Source organism: Lepidothrix coronata, unplaced genomic scaffold (assembly GCF_001604755.1).
Source record: "Lepidothrix coronata isolate B3197 unplaced genomic scaffold, Lepidothrix_coronata-1.0 Scaffold118, whole genome shotgun sequence".
NCBI classification, from domain to species: Eukaryota; Metazoa; Chordata; class Aves; order Passeriformes; family Pipridae; genus Lepidothrix; species Lepidothrix coronata.
In genome coordinates, this window is record NW_016690298.1 from 303,510 (window position 1) to 321,849 (window position 18,340).

The 18,340-nt window shown below is 44.4% G+C and overlaps 1 protein-coding gene across 2 annotated transcripts in view; it reads right to left on the reverse strand.

Moving 5' to 3' along the window:
- Nucleotides 1–18,340, reverse strand: part of LOC108502421 (unconventional myosin-X-like) — a 90,899-nt gene that overhangs the window by 57,318 nt on the left and 15,241 nt on the right. The window contains exons 3-9 of one of the 2 annotated variants that reach the window (XM_017825350.1): nucleotides 13,718–13,876; nucleotides 9,485–9,672; nucleotides 9,172–9,306; nucleotides 4,555–4,679; nucleotides 3,255–3,268; nucleotides 2,545–2,629; nucleotides 844–947 (exon numbers count right to left, since the gene is read on the reverse strand). In XM_017825350.1, coding sequence (XP_017680839.1) covers nucleotides 844–947; nucleotides 2,545–2,629; nucleotides 3,255–3,268; nucleotides 4,555–4,679; nucleotides 9,172–9,306; nucleotides 9,485–9,672; nucleotides 13,718–13,876 — 810 coding nt within the window. Of the gene's footprint in view, nucleotides 1–843; nucleotides 948–2,544; nucleotides 2,630–3,254; nucleotides 3,269–4,554; nucleotides 4,680–9,171; nucleotides 9,307–9,484; nucleotides 9,673–13,717; nucleotides 13,877–18,340 lie in introns of those variants that run through there. The other variant, XM_017825351.1, reaches the window with a different exon arrangement.

An 18,340-nucleotide genomic window follows, 5' to 3' on the forward strand; every position in this document is an offset into this window, starting at 1 on the left:
AAGGTGAGAAACAGGTTACCAGATAATGAGGAATTATGGCACATTCCCTCTGTCTTAGTGCATGCATGTGACCCATGGTTCTTGGGGCATAAATTGACTTTGAGAAGCAGGACCTAGTTTTCATGCATTCACCCTGTGAGTGGGGCACTCTGGGGTTCTAGTTCCCTTCTTTCCTTCAAGCATCTCCTCAGCTGAAATATAAATGCCATGATGCCATTGAAATCTTTGCTGTACAGGAGATGTTTCCCTTAAATCACGCCTAAGCAGGAGCTATTGAAATCCTAAGCTGACTTCTCTAGCCTTGCCTACCTGGCTTCACTTACATTACTAAAGCCCTCAGGCCAATAACCACTTATCAAATAAAACATCAATTTGCAGATTCATCCTGCTAAACCTATAAACTCTGGTAAAGGTATAGGTGTCTATTGAAATCTGTGCGGTATTTCAGAATATGCCATTTGCACAGGTGATACAATTTTACTGGAATATATTTGGAGAACACTACCTTCGGATCAAACTGTTCCACTTCTAATAGTCAATTTGAGGTTTCCTGCATCAGGCTATCTAGAAGGCTCCCAGGAACCATTATGGGGTGAGGGGGTTGGGGCTCAGGCTTCCCAAAATTCTGCATCTTTCTAAATTATTATTCATACTGACTGTTTCCCAAAACCACTTTTTGAGCCTTGTTTTTACCACAAACAGGTAGAGCTGAGTTTCGGACTCGTTGAACACCCAGTTTTGGCTTAGGGCAAATATATTCTGCCTGTGAGATCTAGACCATGCAGCATGTTTAGTCCATGAGATTATGCGCAAAAGTTCAGCAGGAGTTAGGACTGAACTCACCATGACCTTACTGAACATCTCTACATCATTCAGGTTCTCATCAGTCACACAGCCAGACTGGTTCAAGTAACGATAAGTCTCTGGCTCAGAGAGGGAGAGGCTCTCTGCAACAGAAGAAGAAGAGGCAGGACAAAGACAACAATTTATTTAGCAATGAACCTTTTAATTCTATGATCTTGGTCCCCCCAAAAGTGTGTATGTTTACCATAGGGAGAGTTCATCTGAACTGATTCCACATCCCTCAAAAGCTACACCTCGACAGTGAATGCACTGGGGAGGGGGAAAGAGGAGGGTATGCTGTAAAAAGGCTTGCAGAGGCTATGCAAAATTATTTAGAACAGTGAAATCCCAAGCTGCAGAGTTGCAGAATTTATCAATACAGAATTGACTCAGAAAAAAAAATCTATCTCAAAGAGTATAGAGAAAAATAGTCTTAACTATACACATGCAGTAATGACCTCTAAATTAGGTATCATCACATGAGACAGAGCTCAGAGAGTCAGTCAGATTTCTGAAGACATCTCAGTACTGAGCAGCAGTAAAAAACTGAACATAGTTCAGTTCCTTTAGTTTTAGTAGGAACACAAAACTAAATATAAAACCAGAATTTGATCTCTGTATGTATCTGTAGTGCAACCATATCTTAAATACTTTCTGCAGGTTTGATCCCCCATTTTGAAAAGAACAAAGCAGAAGTAAAAAATCAATGGAGAAAGGAGATAAGGATGATCAAGACCCAAAACAACATTACAGATCGGGAAGTGAAGCAGCCTGGGACACCAGCTTTGAGAGGAAGATGGGGAAGAATTGCAGATCTGCTGAAGAAAAGAATGTGTTGTATGGTTTCCCTAAGTACTTGCTGATAACCATGGTCCCCACTATTTTCCTTTGCTTTAGCTTGATCTCTGAATTGACCTATGTGGCCATTCCTGTAAATACTCCCTAAAATTGAAGCCCTACTCCTTCCACTCTGTCAGGCCCAAATCTTCCAACTGATTATCCTAACACACAGAGAACAAGAAATTCCCCCGTCCCTCAAAACCAGAGTGCAATGTAACATGTTCCTGCCTGCCTATCTGACCTCTTTAGCAAGACCATCAGTGCTCAGCAGTGCTTGGGACAGGTACACACAAATGCTGTTAAGGGGATCCTGCACTACAAAGCGGATTCATCTACAGCCTGCAGCTACCACTTTCTCTGTGTGCCCTCTTTCAGATCCACCTCTCTCTTCCCCATGTACTGAGCTATAAAGCCTTTGTTCAGACACTATACATGTTTTGGTTCTAGTCCTTCCACTACATCATTGGTCTTCCTAATTCTTCTCTCTAATATTATCTATACTGAAGGTTTGTTGTAAAAGTATGTCTGTCATCCAACCTTTGAATTCCTGGAACAGGTCCCATCAGCAACTGTATCAAGACTCTCTACCCTTCCTTCACCTCTAGACAGTTTCATTACCTCATCACTTTCCACAGACTTTTCCCTCCAGCTCAGAATGCCTGAAGTGTCTTTTCTCATATAGCATTTCTGTCACCCTCTTTATCTCAACTCCCCTTTCTGCTTCCCACAAAATCACCATATGGCCTTCAAGAAAAAGCTACATATCGAGTACCTGAAATATCCGTGCTCTAACTGACTTACACCTGCTTCACATGTTGGACTGGAAAGAGGACAAAGCCATATCCTATAAAATGCAATTACCTTTCTGCTCCCCGCTCACACCAGCTAGCAGAGCATAAAAGATGTGATAATTCCTCTCTCCAGGGTTCTGGTGTACCACTCTGTTCTGAAACAAAGAATATAAGAGATTAGACTTCTGGTTGCAAAGGCAAAGAGAGGATGAGGACACAGGTAAATCTCCAGGGCCAAAGTACAAGAGGGTCTTCTTCCAGTTTAGTGATGGTTTTGTCTAAATAAATTCTATATCAAGGTCTTGTCACATGTGGCTGTGCAACTGACTATGTGCTGACTTCTCTGTACTCAATAGTGTGTACCTGGACAAACCGAACCTGTCAGTTCTGACACTGCTCCTCAGTGAGTCCCTGAGTCCAAAGGAAACTACATCAGAGCAGAGATGCCTGCATTTGGAGTTGTACTCCATATTCTTCTCTGCGGAACTGAGTTTCCAAGTACTTGTTCTCTTTCCCTTTCTCCTCGGTTAACAGCTTTTTCTTGGGGTCTCTCTGTAATGAACAGAGCTTATCAAAGATAGGAGAAGAGGCTCTGATAGATACAGAACAAACATTTTTCCTCTGCCTCTTCCTCACTTGGGATAGTTGCAATTGTAACACATAAGGATCGAAGGCCTACACGCTGTGATGAAGACAGCATCATTCAGGAGGTGATCTGGCACTCCCACACCATACTATGGGAAGAGGGCTCACGCAGCAGTCAGTAGAGGGGATACCTACCTTTTCCAGTAAATCTGAACAGCAAGTTAAGGAAAAAACATTCAAGTGACATATGCACATATTTCTTGATGATTGACAAAGAATCTTCTAGACACATTGGGATGAACCCTGTAACAAGCAGCAAATCATTAAATAACTCACACTTTGTGAAGTAGGTGAAGAGTGATCCTAAACATCATCCTCTCTATTCATTTTCCAAGGAGGTATGATTTGCCAAAGAAATATTTAAAAGGGCAGAGTCAGATAGAGCATAGGCAACCTAACAAAGGATGAGCCACATTAGGAACACCTAGAAAGATTAGAGGCTACTCTAATCTGAAAGTCTGTATTGCTCACAGCAAGTCTTGCATCAGTTCTCATTGCTTCTGCAAGAGACCACTGTCTTTAATCTACTGACAGCACAGAGAGCAGAGACTAAACAATGCAAGTCTCTTATTTACAATGGTAGTAAATTCATCTGGCTGTTACTCCAGTGGAAATTGGTGTGGTTTGCAGTCATCAGCAGCTTTGAACATCACCATCAAGAAATGTAGCCAAGGCAGCTTTACCTGCCTCATGTAGACAAAAGATAGGTCTAATCCTTTGGGAGAGAGCTCCATGGGCATACAGGGAAGAAAGTCATCATGGAACAACATAATTTGACTATATCCAGTCTTCACTGTCCTTGTCACCAGAACAAGCTCCTCATGGAAGTGGTCATGGCACCAAGCCTGTCAGACTGCAAGGAGCATCTGGATGATGCTCTTAAGGCATACAATTTCATTTTAGGTAGTCTTGAGAGGAGCAGGGAGTTGGACTCAATGATCCTTATGTGTCCCTTCCAACTTGAGATATTCTTTGATTCTAGGATTAGGGTTACAAGGTCCACTGGAGATGGCAGCCCAAAACAGGGAGTCATAATTCTCTTCTCCATCCAAATATTCTGCAGAATATAGTGATTCTTAGTTTGGTCTCACAAATTCATTGGCAGAACTAACATAAGGCAATAATTTTATGGGGAACAGACAGGATGCAATCAACGTGGCAGCAAATTCCAGGGTTTTAAGTAACATGTGTTGAGATTGCCAAAGTGAAAAGTCAAACTATGTCCCTACCAAATGCAGTACCTAGACGAAAGGTTTCTACAGTTAGGTGCTGCCGAGCCACAAAACAAACACTTATTCTCTCTTTAAGTTGCAAATTTTCCCACAGTTATAAACTGGCTTTGAGAAACTGTGACAAGGGATTTCCTGACCCGCACTGAGCATCTCCTCATCTTCACTTACTCCATCCATTCCTGGTCCACTGAAGAAAAGGATACAATCAGTTACTCGGCCTCCCTGGATGTGTCCATGCTGAGAGAAGTGCAACTGGATGAACTTGCCAAAGCGGCTGGAGTTGTTGTTATAAACTGTCTTGGCATTTCCAAAGGCCTCCAGAATGGGGCTGCAGAAATGAGGCAATGAAGATATGATTAGTGGTGGGATATCATTAAAACAAAGCATGTGTCAAATGTCTTTTGACATTTGCACAGAGCGCTCTGCCACGAGAGATTAATTTGTTACAGCACCAGCCTGGACAAGCCGGGAGAGCTCAAGGGCAAGGAAGAATGGCAGGAGCAATTTAACACGCTGCTAGATAAATTTTAAACCTTTGGGACTGGAGTTAATTAAATCAGTCCCCAGTCCACATGGGCAGCTGGTGCTCACACTGTCAAGGGCATTCCCCACCAATGTGGCTTCAAGAAATGAAAGGTGGCAAGACCCAGCCAGGTTGTGTCCTTAACACAGCAGCATCCTGTGAATGGGATTGTATTATTTTCAGGATTTTCAGAATCATCAGACATATAGGGCAAACACTCTGTAGCTTTAAACCACATACTTCTATATTTGTTCTACCTTTTTTATTTCTGCCTTTGAAAGAGAAAACAGTATAAGACATTTATTAAAATTACAGGCAAACATCTTCAAACTAACAAACAGTAATAAAACGATCTGTTTAGTACTGAAATTTGATACTGGAACACACAAGCCCTTGTTACCTAAATCTTGCTTAGGCTGATTCAAGCCACATGGTTTCCAAGTAGAGGGACTATACACACACAATAGATTTGAAAGCTACATTCTAAGAGAGCCACATCATCCACTTCAGGAAAAAAAAAAGTTGAAAAAAATCTATCACCAAACATCAGACAGGTGATAAATTGAAGATAAATTGTCTCCTGTCACCCTCCTGTCTTCAGGAGGTTCATACAACGTGGAAAACGGTGAGTTGAAATGCAGCTTGGTTCTTGCTTCACAGAACAGTTAAAGGGAAAAGCCTAAGCCACTCAAATTGACATGCTGAATTCAGGTTTAAAAATATTCATTTCTGCAATTTGGCCAATTCTAAAATAATCTGGAGGCCTGACAAGCAAGGAGTCATAGAGATGCTACTAGAACAGCCTGCACGTTGTCATGTCTAATTTTAAAACATATATAGTTTAAACAAAAATTATTACCGTTATTACCCTGAGAAGTATTGGCATTTAAATATCTCCATCGATCTACTGTGCAGTTCCACTGGAGACTGGGGCGGATATGGGATTATTTACAAGTTTATAAATATAGCATCAAAAGACACCACTGGAGCTTTCAGAAAGCTTCAGGTCTTGCAAGTGTTTGCTAAGGGAGGGCTGTGATTGGGGGAAACACTCAACAACCTTCAGGAAAATTCAGGGAGTATTTTCGTAACTTACCTCTTGAAACAATCACCTCCAAGAAACAAGCATAAAAATGAAAATTACTCTGTTATAACACATTGCAATTATAGAAATGCCAGTTAGAGAAATTTGTAAGGAGGTAAGTTCCTTGCCCTGGAGAATCTGAACTCCAACACCCACAACTCCAAAACAAGCATGTAAATAAGGACATTGCACAGGAATATCCCACTGAGCAAACCAATGCTATGAATCAACCAGTTTAATGGGGAGAGCCAGAAAAAGGGAGGGCAGAGTTATGTTATGTGACCACCATAGTTGCAGTGAGAGTGCAGGAACCAGCCTGCCAATCTTTATGGCTGTAAATCATGTTAAAATAGATAAGAAAAACACAAGGAAATATCTTTACAGTTTAGTTTGGCAATGGGCTCATGTATATGAGTGCTAAAGCCTTTCAGACATAGGGAAGAAAATAAGCAGATGCGTGTCTGAGGCTGGCAGCAGTTGCAAGGCAGAGCAGTGAGGGTGAGCTGGTTCAGTCGGGAATGAGGGCAGATGCCTGGGCCGAGCAATCTGCCCACACCAGCAGCACATCACAACGTGGCACTTGATGCAGCAGCAAACTGTGAGGAGGAGCAGCACATCAGGAAGATGATGCTGGCTGCTCAGCTGGATGTGGGCAGGGTGTGCTCCAGGATTCAGAATGATGGGGACCAGTTTCAATGGAGCAGCAGAAAGCAAAGTCTGGAATTTAGAAATACTGCACCATATGCAGCTTCAGTATTGAGATGCACAGTTGACAACAAAAAAGGAAGATTTGAAGACTTGGGGGGATGAATAACAGGAAAGGTGGCTATGCTGTCAGCAGTGGCACCCAACATGGAGAAGGGAACTTCAGAGTGAAGCAAGCAAAAAAAAAAAGCTGAAAGTTAGCGGAATTTTTAATGAACTAATGGAGATTTTCAAGAAAGAAAAAAAGTGCCAAAAGAGTTTTCAGAGCCTGATTTATGAGAAATACACCAAGCCTGAATGTTACAACACAAGCAAGTGATAGAAAGCTGATGGAACACTTTGTTTGTAATGCTGTCTGAAATTGAGAAAGAATTCCTTGGTTCTTGGTATGTGCTGGGCTGGTATTGTTCCTTGGTATGTGCTGGGCTGCAAGCATGAAAATCCACCATAAGCCAACCGGAGGAGGGCCAGTGGCAGAGCAAGTGAAGCTGAACCCCAAACACAAAGTAGGCTTCATAGGAGTGGCAGCAGCTTCTGGGTCTGGGCCAGGCCTTCAGCTTCTCGTCTTCAGCGAAAAGGTGACAAATCAAATTCTCTTGCACTCTCATTGCAATAGCTCACGTAGCACTAGAGACGTACACGGAACAGGTCACAAGCTCTTACTTCACTCCAGCTCACAGCTGTGTCATCTTACAGACTCAGGAATCACCTATCCACCATCCTAAGCTCTCTGGATCACTGTCAAGTTACCACTTAACTGCTAAGCATGCTTGAGCCTTCTAAGCTGCTTGCCTTAAAGCAGATTTTGCAGATCTTGAGTCATGACTGTACTGCACTTCAGAGCTTTTTGCAATTTGCCTATATCCTTGGTAAAATGTGCACACCTGAAAAGTATAAATCATCCAACAACAGTCTCTCAAGCAGCAAGTCCAAGGGCAACAGCCCTTCTGCTCAATGTTGCTCTGCTTATAAGGATCCTAAAACCCACAATGCTCTCACAGCTGCCATACTACACACTGCAGGTCTGCTTAGGCTATTTTCACCACAGTTCCCTGTAGCTTTTCTGCATCACCATCTTCCAGGAAACATTCTTTCTCTCTACACTCTGAGCCCTGAAATATGCCACTTGCATGCAAGTCACTTTCACACAGATAGTTCAAAGGATTCCAACTTATTCTTATTAGATCCTGTTGCAGATATCTGATTTACTCCTCTGGAGGTTTCTGCAACTATCACAGGCTCCAGCTAGGACCAACCTACAATCTCAGCCTTGGCAATATCAAACTGCAGGACCCCCAGCAAGGTTCTCCAGTCACAGGTAAGACAGTCTTGTGCTGAGAAATTTTGTTTAATTTAATTTATTAAATAGAATTCAGGTATTAAAGAAAGGAGGACACAAACAATAAGACAGCCACTGAATTAAACATTCTTCTTCCCTCTTCCCCAGGCTTACCTAAAGTCAAACACCTACTGACCTCCTTTTCTTAGCCTCAGCTTTCATTTTTACCTCAGGTTACATCCAGTCCCTCAAAATTCCCCCAAGGCAGCACAGGAACCTGGGGACACACACACAGGACTACTTCTCTCTGTCACTCTACTTCCTTGTTTTCTCTGCTTCTTTTTGTCTCTTAATGCTTTTCCTCAGCTGCGGTTTGCTTCTTCAGGTTTTTCTGACACTTTTTTCCTTCATGTACCTGTTCCAGTGTGGGTCACCTGTCCCTCAGGGGTGTCCCTGCCCTTGCATGGGCCATGGTCCCTCAGGGGTGTCCCTGCCCTTGCATGGGCCATGGTCCCTCAGGGGTGTCACGACCTCTTTCGGCATGAAGGATTTCCCCCAAAGCATGTCTCCATCCCCTCATGGCTGCTGACTTCTCTCCCAGACATGTTTGATCTAGCTGCCATGTGCTTCCCTGCCTGCCTGATGCCCTGCCAAGGTTTAGGTGGGTGTTGGTTGTTCCCTGGTGCCAGCTCCAGTCGAGACCACCCGGGGCCCCTTACAGCTTCCATGGATGTTCTCCATGATATCAGTTGCCTGGACAGCAGGAGAGCTGCAAGGAGGCCCATGGGACCCCTGAGGGCAAGACATTCCAGCAACCTGAAACACATGGAGGCCAGGGGAGAGCAGGGGCAAATGAAGGAGACCAGGAATCAGAGCATGACAGACACTCACTGTGAGGACATCCACAACCGAGAGGTAGAGCATTAATTCTCTGGCTGCCATGCACACCCTATGTTGCTGTTGGAAAGAAGCCTAATCCATCCGTGGACAGCTGGGAGAGCAGCCAGGTGAGGCATCCCGGCAAGACCGCAACCTTCGCATTTCCCTGACGTGACACCGTTCAGCTCTGTGATCCTCACTACTCAGGTCTGGCTCCATCCATGGCCCGGCTGCTCAGAAGGCAGGGCCCCCCAAAGGCAGGGCCCCCCAAAGGCAGGGCCCCCCAAAGGCAGGGCCCCCCAAAGGCAGGCTGACTCAGCACGTTGGGTGCCCATGAGGGTGGACTGTACCTGCTTTCCAGGATGGCTTCTTCCACGCGAGTGCTCTTCTCACACACAGGGGCCCCAAGGGAGGTCTGGCTCATGGCTGACAAGAATTTCAGCAGCAACTTGGTGCTCTCAGTCTTTCCAGCTCCACTTTCTCCACTGTTAGGAAAAAACATACATTTCATTTACAAATCCAGGACAGACAGAGCTGATGACCATCCCACCCACAGCACAGAAGAGGGATGGTGTGGATATTTAGGCAGATGCCAATGAAAATGGAACAGCGGGAGCAAGGCGTGTGATGCAGCGAGGGAGTAGCCGGTTCTTCATTTCTAACCTTATCAGAACACACTGGCTGTCATGACGCTTCCACAAGCAGCAGTAGCACTCGTTAGCGGTGGCGAAGATATGGGGAGGCAGCTCACCCAGCCGGTGCTGTCTGTACAGGTCTATGGCATCCACACTGTACAGACCAGGGATGGGTTTGTAGGGATTTACTGATGCCAAGATGGAACCAATGTTTGTCTAGGGGGAGAAAACAAAACACAGCAAGGAAATAAAGCTCCTGGAAAAAAAATAAAAAGATCATGACAAACCCAGACCCTGAAATAACTCACGGTGAAGGGAGAGAGCCTATATAAGGATGTTGAGCTTCGGCAGAGAGCTCCCCAGTTTGGCAAAAAATGTCAAACCACAGGGAAGGGGCTGCACAATTGGGTATGGATGGGGCACTCTGAATTTTGCTGCTTTACAATATAACATTCTTATCCTGTTATCTTTGCTAAATTAGGCTTACACAATTTAAGAACATGAAGCCATCTTCATACCCATCTATCTTGCTGTGCTTGAAGCGGAACAGCACAGCCAGGACTGAAGGAGTCTCAGGAGACACCTTCAATGCCCCTATACACAGTCTTAAGTGGAGGGGGCTTGGGAGGGTTCAAGAACCACCTCAACAAAGAGGTGCGACACAGACACACACACACACATGCACATACATGTGCAAAGAACCACTACAGCATATAATTTTTCTTCTGCTGAAAAATGCTGTTTGGAGCAGCTTAAATCATTTTGTAAACCAAATCAAAATTGACAGCTGAAGATGAAGCTCTGGATTTCAAGTCAAAACATTTCTACATTTTCTAAACATTTTATTCTGAAAATATTTATTTTGAAAATCTCACAGTTCAAAAAAGAGGTAGTAAGATTTAAAATAAAGTACCTAGAGCCCAATATTGAATTTCAAATGTATTATATTGTGAAGTCAGAAGGAAATTAATTTTGTTTTTTGGGGCATGACTTTTTCGGTTCAGCCAACCAGCTCAAATCCAGTTATTCTCAGAGCTTCAGTTCAGAGCATTGGTGCCTCCTCTCTGCTAACAATGGCTCTGTAATATGGTCAACATCCATCTGAAATCCTGCTGCTAGAGCAGTGGCCTCCCTCACAGGGACATCTTGGACTGCTCTACTCCAAGAATATCCATTCTTAGCAGAGGTGATGCAGGAAACGCTTAGATTGCTGCAGTAGGTGCCAAGCTTTGTGGTAAGGCACAACATCTAGTATTATTTCCAAATCATGAACTATGAGTCACCACATACATATAAAAGAATTCGAATGCATCCACTGGAGAAGCTGTAAATGAAACACTTGGTGACAAGAAAGATGCATCCTGCCAAATGAAATCTGGGGCCACAGCGATGCCAAGTGGCTGAAGCCAGAAGCCAGACAGATAAGATGCTGTAGTCACCAAAATATTTAAAACTCATTTATTAAAGCAGCAATCAGAGATCATCAGGGAAAAAAAAAATCTCCTAGGCCAAATTGCATTATCAGTATGAACAGGCTATCATAGAACTAAGTCCTGAGGACCCTCTGACATGGACCTCTATGGGTAGAAATATAATTCATTGGTGATAAAAGCAATAAGCAGCAGATGATCTTTGGCCAGACAGGGGGAGGGAAAGAGGAAAGCATCGAGTGAGAAAACATGGACTGGGGACAAAGCATTGTACAAGCAGTTGAGGAACAGACATTGTCCAGAGACTGTAAGACAGAGATGTTCATTCTAACTCTTCTCCCAGACCTTCAGAGCATCTTCTCCTCTCAGATGCTTCATTTTGCATTTCCCAGTCTAGTTTCAGCTCCCCCAAGGAACAGAGCTCCTTTCCAGAGAATTGCTGAAAAGTCCTTTCCAGAACTTCTTCCAGTACAGCCATCTCTTTCAAAGGTGTTTCTAGGAAACTCCTCCATCTCCAGTTGCAGTCTCCTCATCACCTGCATTCCCTTATCGACAATTTATATCCACAGTTTTTAACAGCAGTAGCATTTTGCATCAACTACGTACATACCGGCTACTCTATTAGCAAAGAAGTCTCCAAAGCAGGACAAACTGCATGTGGCATGTCTACTTCTCAAGACAATAAATCCTACTTGAATCATTAGGCATGGATTGCTCAGGACAGCACAAAATGGGGCAGTACGGCCCCTGGCTTACTTCTACATCACTCACATTATGTTGGGTCTACTTTTACTAAAGAATACAGGAATTGCAAGAATGAAGGGGGAAGATGCACACCTAAAATTGCAGGCTGTTGCTGTGCTCACATAATTTCCTTAAACAATTGGGTAGAGCTTGAATAGTATTTATCTGGAAAACAAAAGCTACTGCTGTAGTAAATCAATTATGGACATCGCACTAGTCTAGATATACTGCTACCTACACTCTCTATCAGAAAGAATCACCTTTAGGAGCTCATGGTAGGATGCCTCTAGGCATACAGCTCAGAGCTGCACTTTTTCACAGCAGCTGTCCACTTCCTGTTCTCAGTTGTCCATCCTCTCGTTAATTATTTTTATTATTATGTACTTATTTTTAATACTAGTTATCAGTATTCCAGGTTACCCATTCCTACAGGTGATCTTTGTTTTCCAGAAAATTATATTTCTCACCTACTTCTGATCTCTCCGATTTTCTTCCAAATATTTTTGTCCCTGACTGATAGGCATAACTCCTCTCAGCACAGCTTCAGCTGCAACTTCAGCCTACTATGTTCTATCTGTCGAGACTGCTGAGGATGATACTAGATGAACTGCAGCCCTGCACCATTCATGGTATTCACAGAGCATTGCAAGTCATTAGGTGGCACTACAGCTGACATTCTCAATTTCTGCTTGAATGAAAACTATATGCAGCTGGGCTATGCCAAAAAGAGTGATAAGGTAAGTGCAATATTAACGTCTGTGCTGTAGAAATGCAAAACAGCATTGGTATGGTTTGGTGTCCTCTAGGTCAGAGAGTGCTCAAACATACCCAAATACAGTCCCACTCTGAGGTGGGGCTTACAGTGCTTCACTGCAGGGCTCTTCCCAGTGCTGAACATGTTGCATAGGTCAGGCCCCTTCATACATCTCCAAAAATTTCAGACGAGAAGTACACAGCTGACATTCATGCACTATGCAAAGGCAAAAAATGCAGTGTAAAGGTGTTAAACTTTAACACCTTTATGCAGGGATGGAGAAGGCATAGAACTAATGCTGAATAAGAGAAGGAATGACACATCAGAGCTAGAGGAAAGGCTTAAGGAGATATAGCTGCTGTGACACTGTCCCAGTGCTGGTGTTGTGGCATTTCTGGGACAAGGTGGAGATAGAAAAGGAAGAGAATCCTGCCCTGCATTTTAAGATGTGAGGAAGAGGAAACAGGAGGGATATACTCAAATGGGCCAAGAGCTACACAGACACATAGCATGTGTCAAACACAGGATAAGAAGAGCAGCAAGGACATGGGACATCAAAATAGTGTGTGCATGTGGGTACTGTCACAGGGTCACAAGGCTGTGTTGATAGGTAACAGGCAAGGGGGCCTACAGCAAAAAAAAAAAAAAAAAGAGAGAGAGAATTTCTGCATCCAGTGCAGAAGATGGTTCAGAAACAGGGTCACTTTACTGATAATTTCCTGGAATACAGGTGCACATGGTCTGGTTGTCTTGATAACAGTTGCTATGCAACACAGAAAGAGATTTACATTTTTTGTCATAATCTGAAAAATTCTGTGTGCACATAGCATGGACAAAAAAGGTAAGAATAAAGCAAGGTAAGGCAGTCTTTGTAATATATTCTTCTTGTCCTCTCCAAGTCTCATGGAGCAGTGTGCCATCCCAGCACTCCAGGGATGCCTCGTCCCATGTGTGCTTTTCCTCACAAGTCCCTTTCCTGACACCTGTCTCCTTCCTGAGGGCCTGAGAGGGAAATTAGGAGATGCCTTGAGTGCAAGGAGAGCAGAGCAATTAAAATAGGCACAATTGCATGTAAAAGCAGAAGAATTAGGCAACAGGTTTGCATTCATGTTTTGGAAGTTCTTCAATAGATGCAAAGAGGCCCTTGTGGTAGCGGTAGTATCTCACAGGGATGATAGAGCTGGCAAGGCAGAAAATCCCCTCCAATTCCTATCCACATGAAACAATACTCAAGAAAGATGGCTAACATCAGTATTTCACATGCAAAGTGGCAGCCCTGAAGCTAAACAAAAACCATTAGCCAGAAGGGATGTTGCCCAGCCTGCGCACTTACATAGATGTTACCCTGTTGGTAGCGCTGGTGCAGGTTAAGCAGGATGGCAGCTTCATGCAGATCTCCCAGCATGGACATGTCTTCTACGCCATCAGTGCTGGTCTGGTGCATCGGCAAGACCTTTTCCCTGGAAAGGGAGGCCTTGGGGTACTGGAACACCTGGAAGAATGGGGAAAAGGACAGATAAGGTCATGATACCTGGGCACATGGTCTGATCTCTTATCAGAAACATGCACCTTTATACTTTGGCACTGGAAAATGAAATGAGTAAGGCCCAGGTCTGCTCCCTATTTTTAGGGATCCTTCCTCTTATTGGTATCCTTCCATTCCTGTCCCTACCTATTTGAGCACTTTGGCTAGAAACCATACAGCATACTCCCTTCTTTTGCCAAAGAGTCAATCTCTCACCTTCACTATTGATGAGGATAAATCAGTGCAAGGTTACTTGATTTCCACTGAAAACTCCTGAACAGGAACAGGACACCAGCCTCCAGCTGTACTAGGTTGCACAGGTATTACATACCCCACTCATGACTGTGAATATTGATGGCAACTGCTCCCATGAGACCAGGAACAGTCTTTCACAAAAAACACAGATGGGATCATGTCTCTGACTGTGGGGAAGTAGAGGCAAAGCTTATTTACATTCCAGGTTTGGCCCTGCATTCACTGTAGAGGCAGCCAGAGAGCATGTGGGAGAGGTTATCATGTCAAGAGCAAAGAAAAGAAAGCAGATGAGAAGCCAAATAAAGTAGTGACATCCTCTGTGTGTGCTGGCATGTACGTATATGATACAGCTTTCAAAATATTTGTACAGTGACACCTATTAAATTCTATCACTGCTCTGGGAAGTACCCACTTCTCTCTCTGTGCAGTTGCACTCTTCTTGCCTCAATTGCTGCACCCTTCTTCCTGTTAGAGCTTCCTCCTCCTCAATAACCCACTCTTCATTTATCAGGTCATCTTCTTCATTCCCTTTCAACACAGCTGAGATTATGTGACTGTTCCCCTCCACCACAGGCGCATCCCAGCCCTCCTTTCCTCCTCCTCAAGCACGATGCTGGCATTTCACAAAAGTTATTTCAGTTGCTTCCCACTCTTGGATTCAACCATGTGCCATCTCCCACCCAGCATCCAAAGCTGTTCTAGATGGTAAGACCCAAGATAGACAGATGGGAGACTTCATATAGGCAGCCTAGAGAAGGAAACTGGTCCACGGTAACCCTTCCAAAGAAACTTGGGTTTTTCCTTCCCTTCTGGGGCTCTGGTCTCTACCTCATTTCCATCCCTGCTTCTCAGTCCTCCTGAGTGCCAGCAAGAAACTGACAGGCTCCACAGAGAAGGAACCATGATCTATAGCATTGATCTAACTGCTTTCTCCTGCCTGCTTTTCTGGTGTGCTCAGGCTGCTGTAACTGCTAAGGAGAGGCCATCTCTGCAGCTGCAGGCTGCAGACAGAATGAGGTCACCCTGCCCCCTCCAGCAAGCCACCCTTGCGAGTCCCTCGCAGGGCGCTCACACTGCAGCACGCTGCAGGTGCCCAGCAAACACCCCTTCTGGGCTCTGAGCCAGTGCAGGGCAAGAATAATCCAGCACAGCATCCTTTTATGAGATTGCCATGATGCCTGCACAACTGAAAAGCAGCTCTGGTCCTGGAGGGAGCTGGGGAGAAGCAGGCTCGCTCCCCAGGTGTGTTCATCCCAGGTCTGCCCAGTCACATCTAATGTGGCAAGGGCTTGGTATCTTCCACTGGTAGACTGCACCACAGCCCAATTTTTTTCACCAACCAGGAGACTTTCAAAAATACATAGTTCATGTTAATGAACAGTGTAGAACAAAGCCCGGTCCAGAAGACAGGCTCTCTCTCCAGGCCTCTCTGGTCATTGCCATGCCAATTCTGCACCTGGGTATCAGAGGGGTATGACTGCCAGCAGCAGGAACTCTGCTAGCATAGCCTGGAAAAAAACGCATTTTTTTTTCCCTTTTCAGAGCAGAGACCTCAGGCACTTTCACAAGAAAACTGAAGGAGTGGGAAGGGATAATGGGACAACTAAATTCAGGAGAGAGTACAAGCTGCAGATGCATAACATGAACTGGAGTCTGTCAGGAACAAAATCACTTCCAAACTATGAGGCAGCAAACAACCCTGGTTCTCTCTTCTCTGATGACTTGGACAAATTTTGGAAGGGGATAAGTAAAAAACAGCATGACGTGATCTTTCCTTACATCTGCCTGGCACTTACTCATTTACCACTGCTTTGTCAGCCCTTGTGGCCATTTGGGCCAGAAGAGAAACATTAAGAAAACATTTAGAGAAAAAGCTGAGTGGACAAGTGTCCTAAAAGATATCAGGCAGCTGGCAGCCCCTATGCCAAGAGGCTGCTGTGCATGAAAACTGATGGGTCAGAGCTTGTTTCATTGCTCCTGTGGACAGTGTGGCAGAAAATGGAACCTTGAAGAGCAACAGGAGTCCTAAATACACAAGTAAATAATTAGTAGGGGTTAGCTAATCACCTGTTAAACCTGTCTTGAGCCACTTGGTTGGTGTTATTCAGTCATCCCTCTCTAAAAGAAGTCTGGTCCAATATCCATAAAGAGTTAAGCAGGTGCTCTGGCAGGACTGCAATAAAGCTGTATTAGGAGCATTGATTCTGGTACCTTCTGGACAGAAACACTGCAGAGGTGAAATATACTCCCTGGAGGAGCAATCTGATGCCACGTTGACATCCTAGCCAAGGCCAAGATGTCACCTGTCTGTCCCTGAGGCTGCAGAGGTTCACATAATGCCCTTGCACATCACTGCACCTCTAGCAGCTCACCCTTTCTCAGGCAGAGGCTGGGGCCTCCAGCCCTACTGAGGTTTGGGAGGTGATGTCTCTGTGCCTCTGCGAGGCATTTGTGACACGTGGAAGAGTTTTCAGATCTTCCCTGCACCAGGAGAAAGCTGACAATTAATTTACTCTCTGTCCTCCAAGGTAGAGAGTAGTTTCCAGTCTCTGTATCACCAACAGGCTGCAGGGATCATCCACTGTCCTGGAGACAGACACATAGTGGTTTTTTGTTCCCAAGACTGTGTCAAAGTGGCTTTCTTCAAGGAGTTCAGAGATTTGAGACACAAACAGGATGATGCTCCACATTTAGGGTCCCAGTAAGGAAGCTTTTGTTACCCTCCTGCTCACTTCTGGACCCTTCTAGAAATGCAGCAGGAGAGCAGTTTGGAAGATCCTTTCCACCATCTTGTTCCAGGCAAGGCATGCTAGAATGTCATTCAGCACTACTGAGCTGAATATGATAGCTGATTTTTCCTGAAGCAAGTGAGAGCTCAGACAAACTGATCTCTCAGCAAAGTTGCCCCTGGAGTTTCCCTTTTCCAACAAGCTAATATGTAAAACACAAAGTTATAGGTGTCAATAAGGAGATCTTTATTATTTGGGAAGGAAAACAATCAGCTTTCAGTCTAACAGGCACCTCACAACACAGCCAAAGATTTCTACTCTCTTCCCAGTGAGAAACTTATTTTGCTTCAGGTTTAGCCCACAGTCAGAACAAAATGACCATGACTCTCTCCAAGCCCCTGCAATGGTTAGGAATAAAGCAAAACCTGGCCAGCAAACAAGCCAAGATGAGATTGCCAGCCCTGCTCACCAGGCTCAGCAAGGAAGAAATGATTCCTTCTCAAACTCAATTCCATCCCTCAGTGCCACCCTGAGCACATAAGCAAAGCTCCCACCTGGCATCCAAATTACGTTTATCCATAAAGCATTTGGCTGTTTTGTCTGTATCAAGGTTTCAAATCTTGTGTTTTGTAAGCATTGGCTCCTCCTTTCCTCCTAGGAAGACACATTTCTGAAGGATTTATTGCTTGAGGTGTTTTAAAGGAAGTGAAAATGAATTACAAAAGCTTTGAAGGACTGGACTTCTTACCTTAGAGCTGCAAGAGCTGCAGGTATGCTGGGCCACAGCAAAGATGAGGACAACTAGATTTAGGGGTTCTAAAAACCAGAGGCATCAAACAGTCCATTCAATCCAAAGTGAAGAAGTTTTTATCTGAGTTTTCACCTGGGGTAGGACTTCCAGTCCCTCCTACAGGTATGAATCAATGAAGCTGGCAGGCAAGGGAAGCATACAGGACAACTATTGTGGGGGGCACTGAACATAGAAAGCCCTTTAATGATCACCATGTGCTTTTGCTGCATAAGCCGTGAAGCACATGCTCCTTCAGCATAATGGTTTCTTATTGCATGGGTGAAAAAAACCCCAAATTCAGCTTTTTTTTTACACCTGTGAGTCATCAAGCATCATCCTCTGTCTATCTTCTGCCTGTCTATATACAGGACACAGGCTGGCAGTGGGTGCACCCCCTTAGATGGCTCTAAGGTAGATTTCAGAGGTGCTAGGTGGGTTTGGAGGCTTTTACAAGGCCACAGCAGTATATCAGAAGAGACAGGACTGGGAGAGTGACAGAAATGCTCATTGTTCGTTGTCTCTCCAGAGGCTGCTGCAGTACCTGTGATCCCTTAAAATGTGTTACTGACTATCCAACACTTCCAAAACAAGGATCCCCAAGAAGGAATTTGAGAGACTACAGTAACCAGATGAAAAATCTGTGTTTGCTAGGTGAGT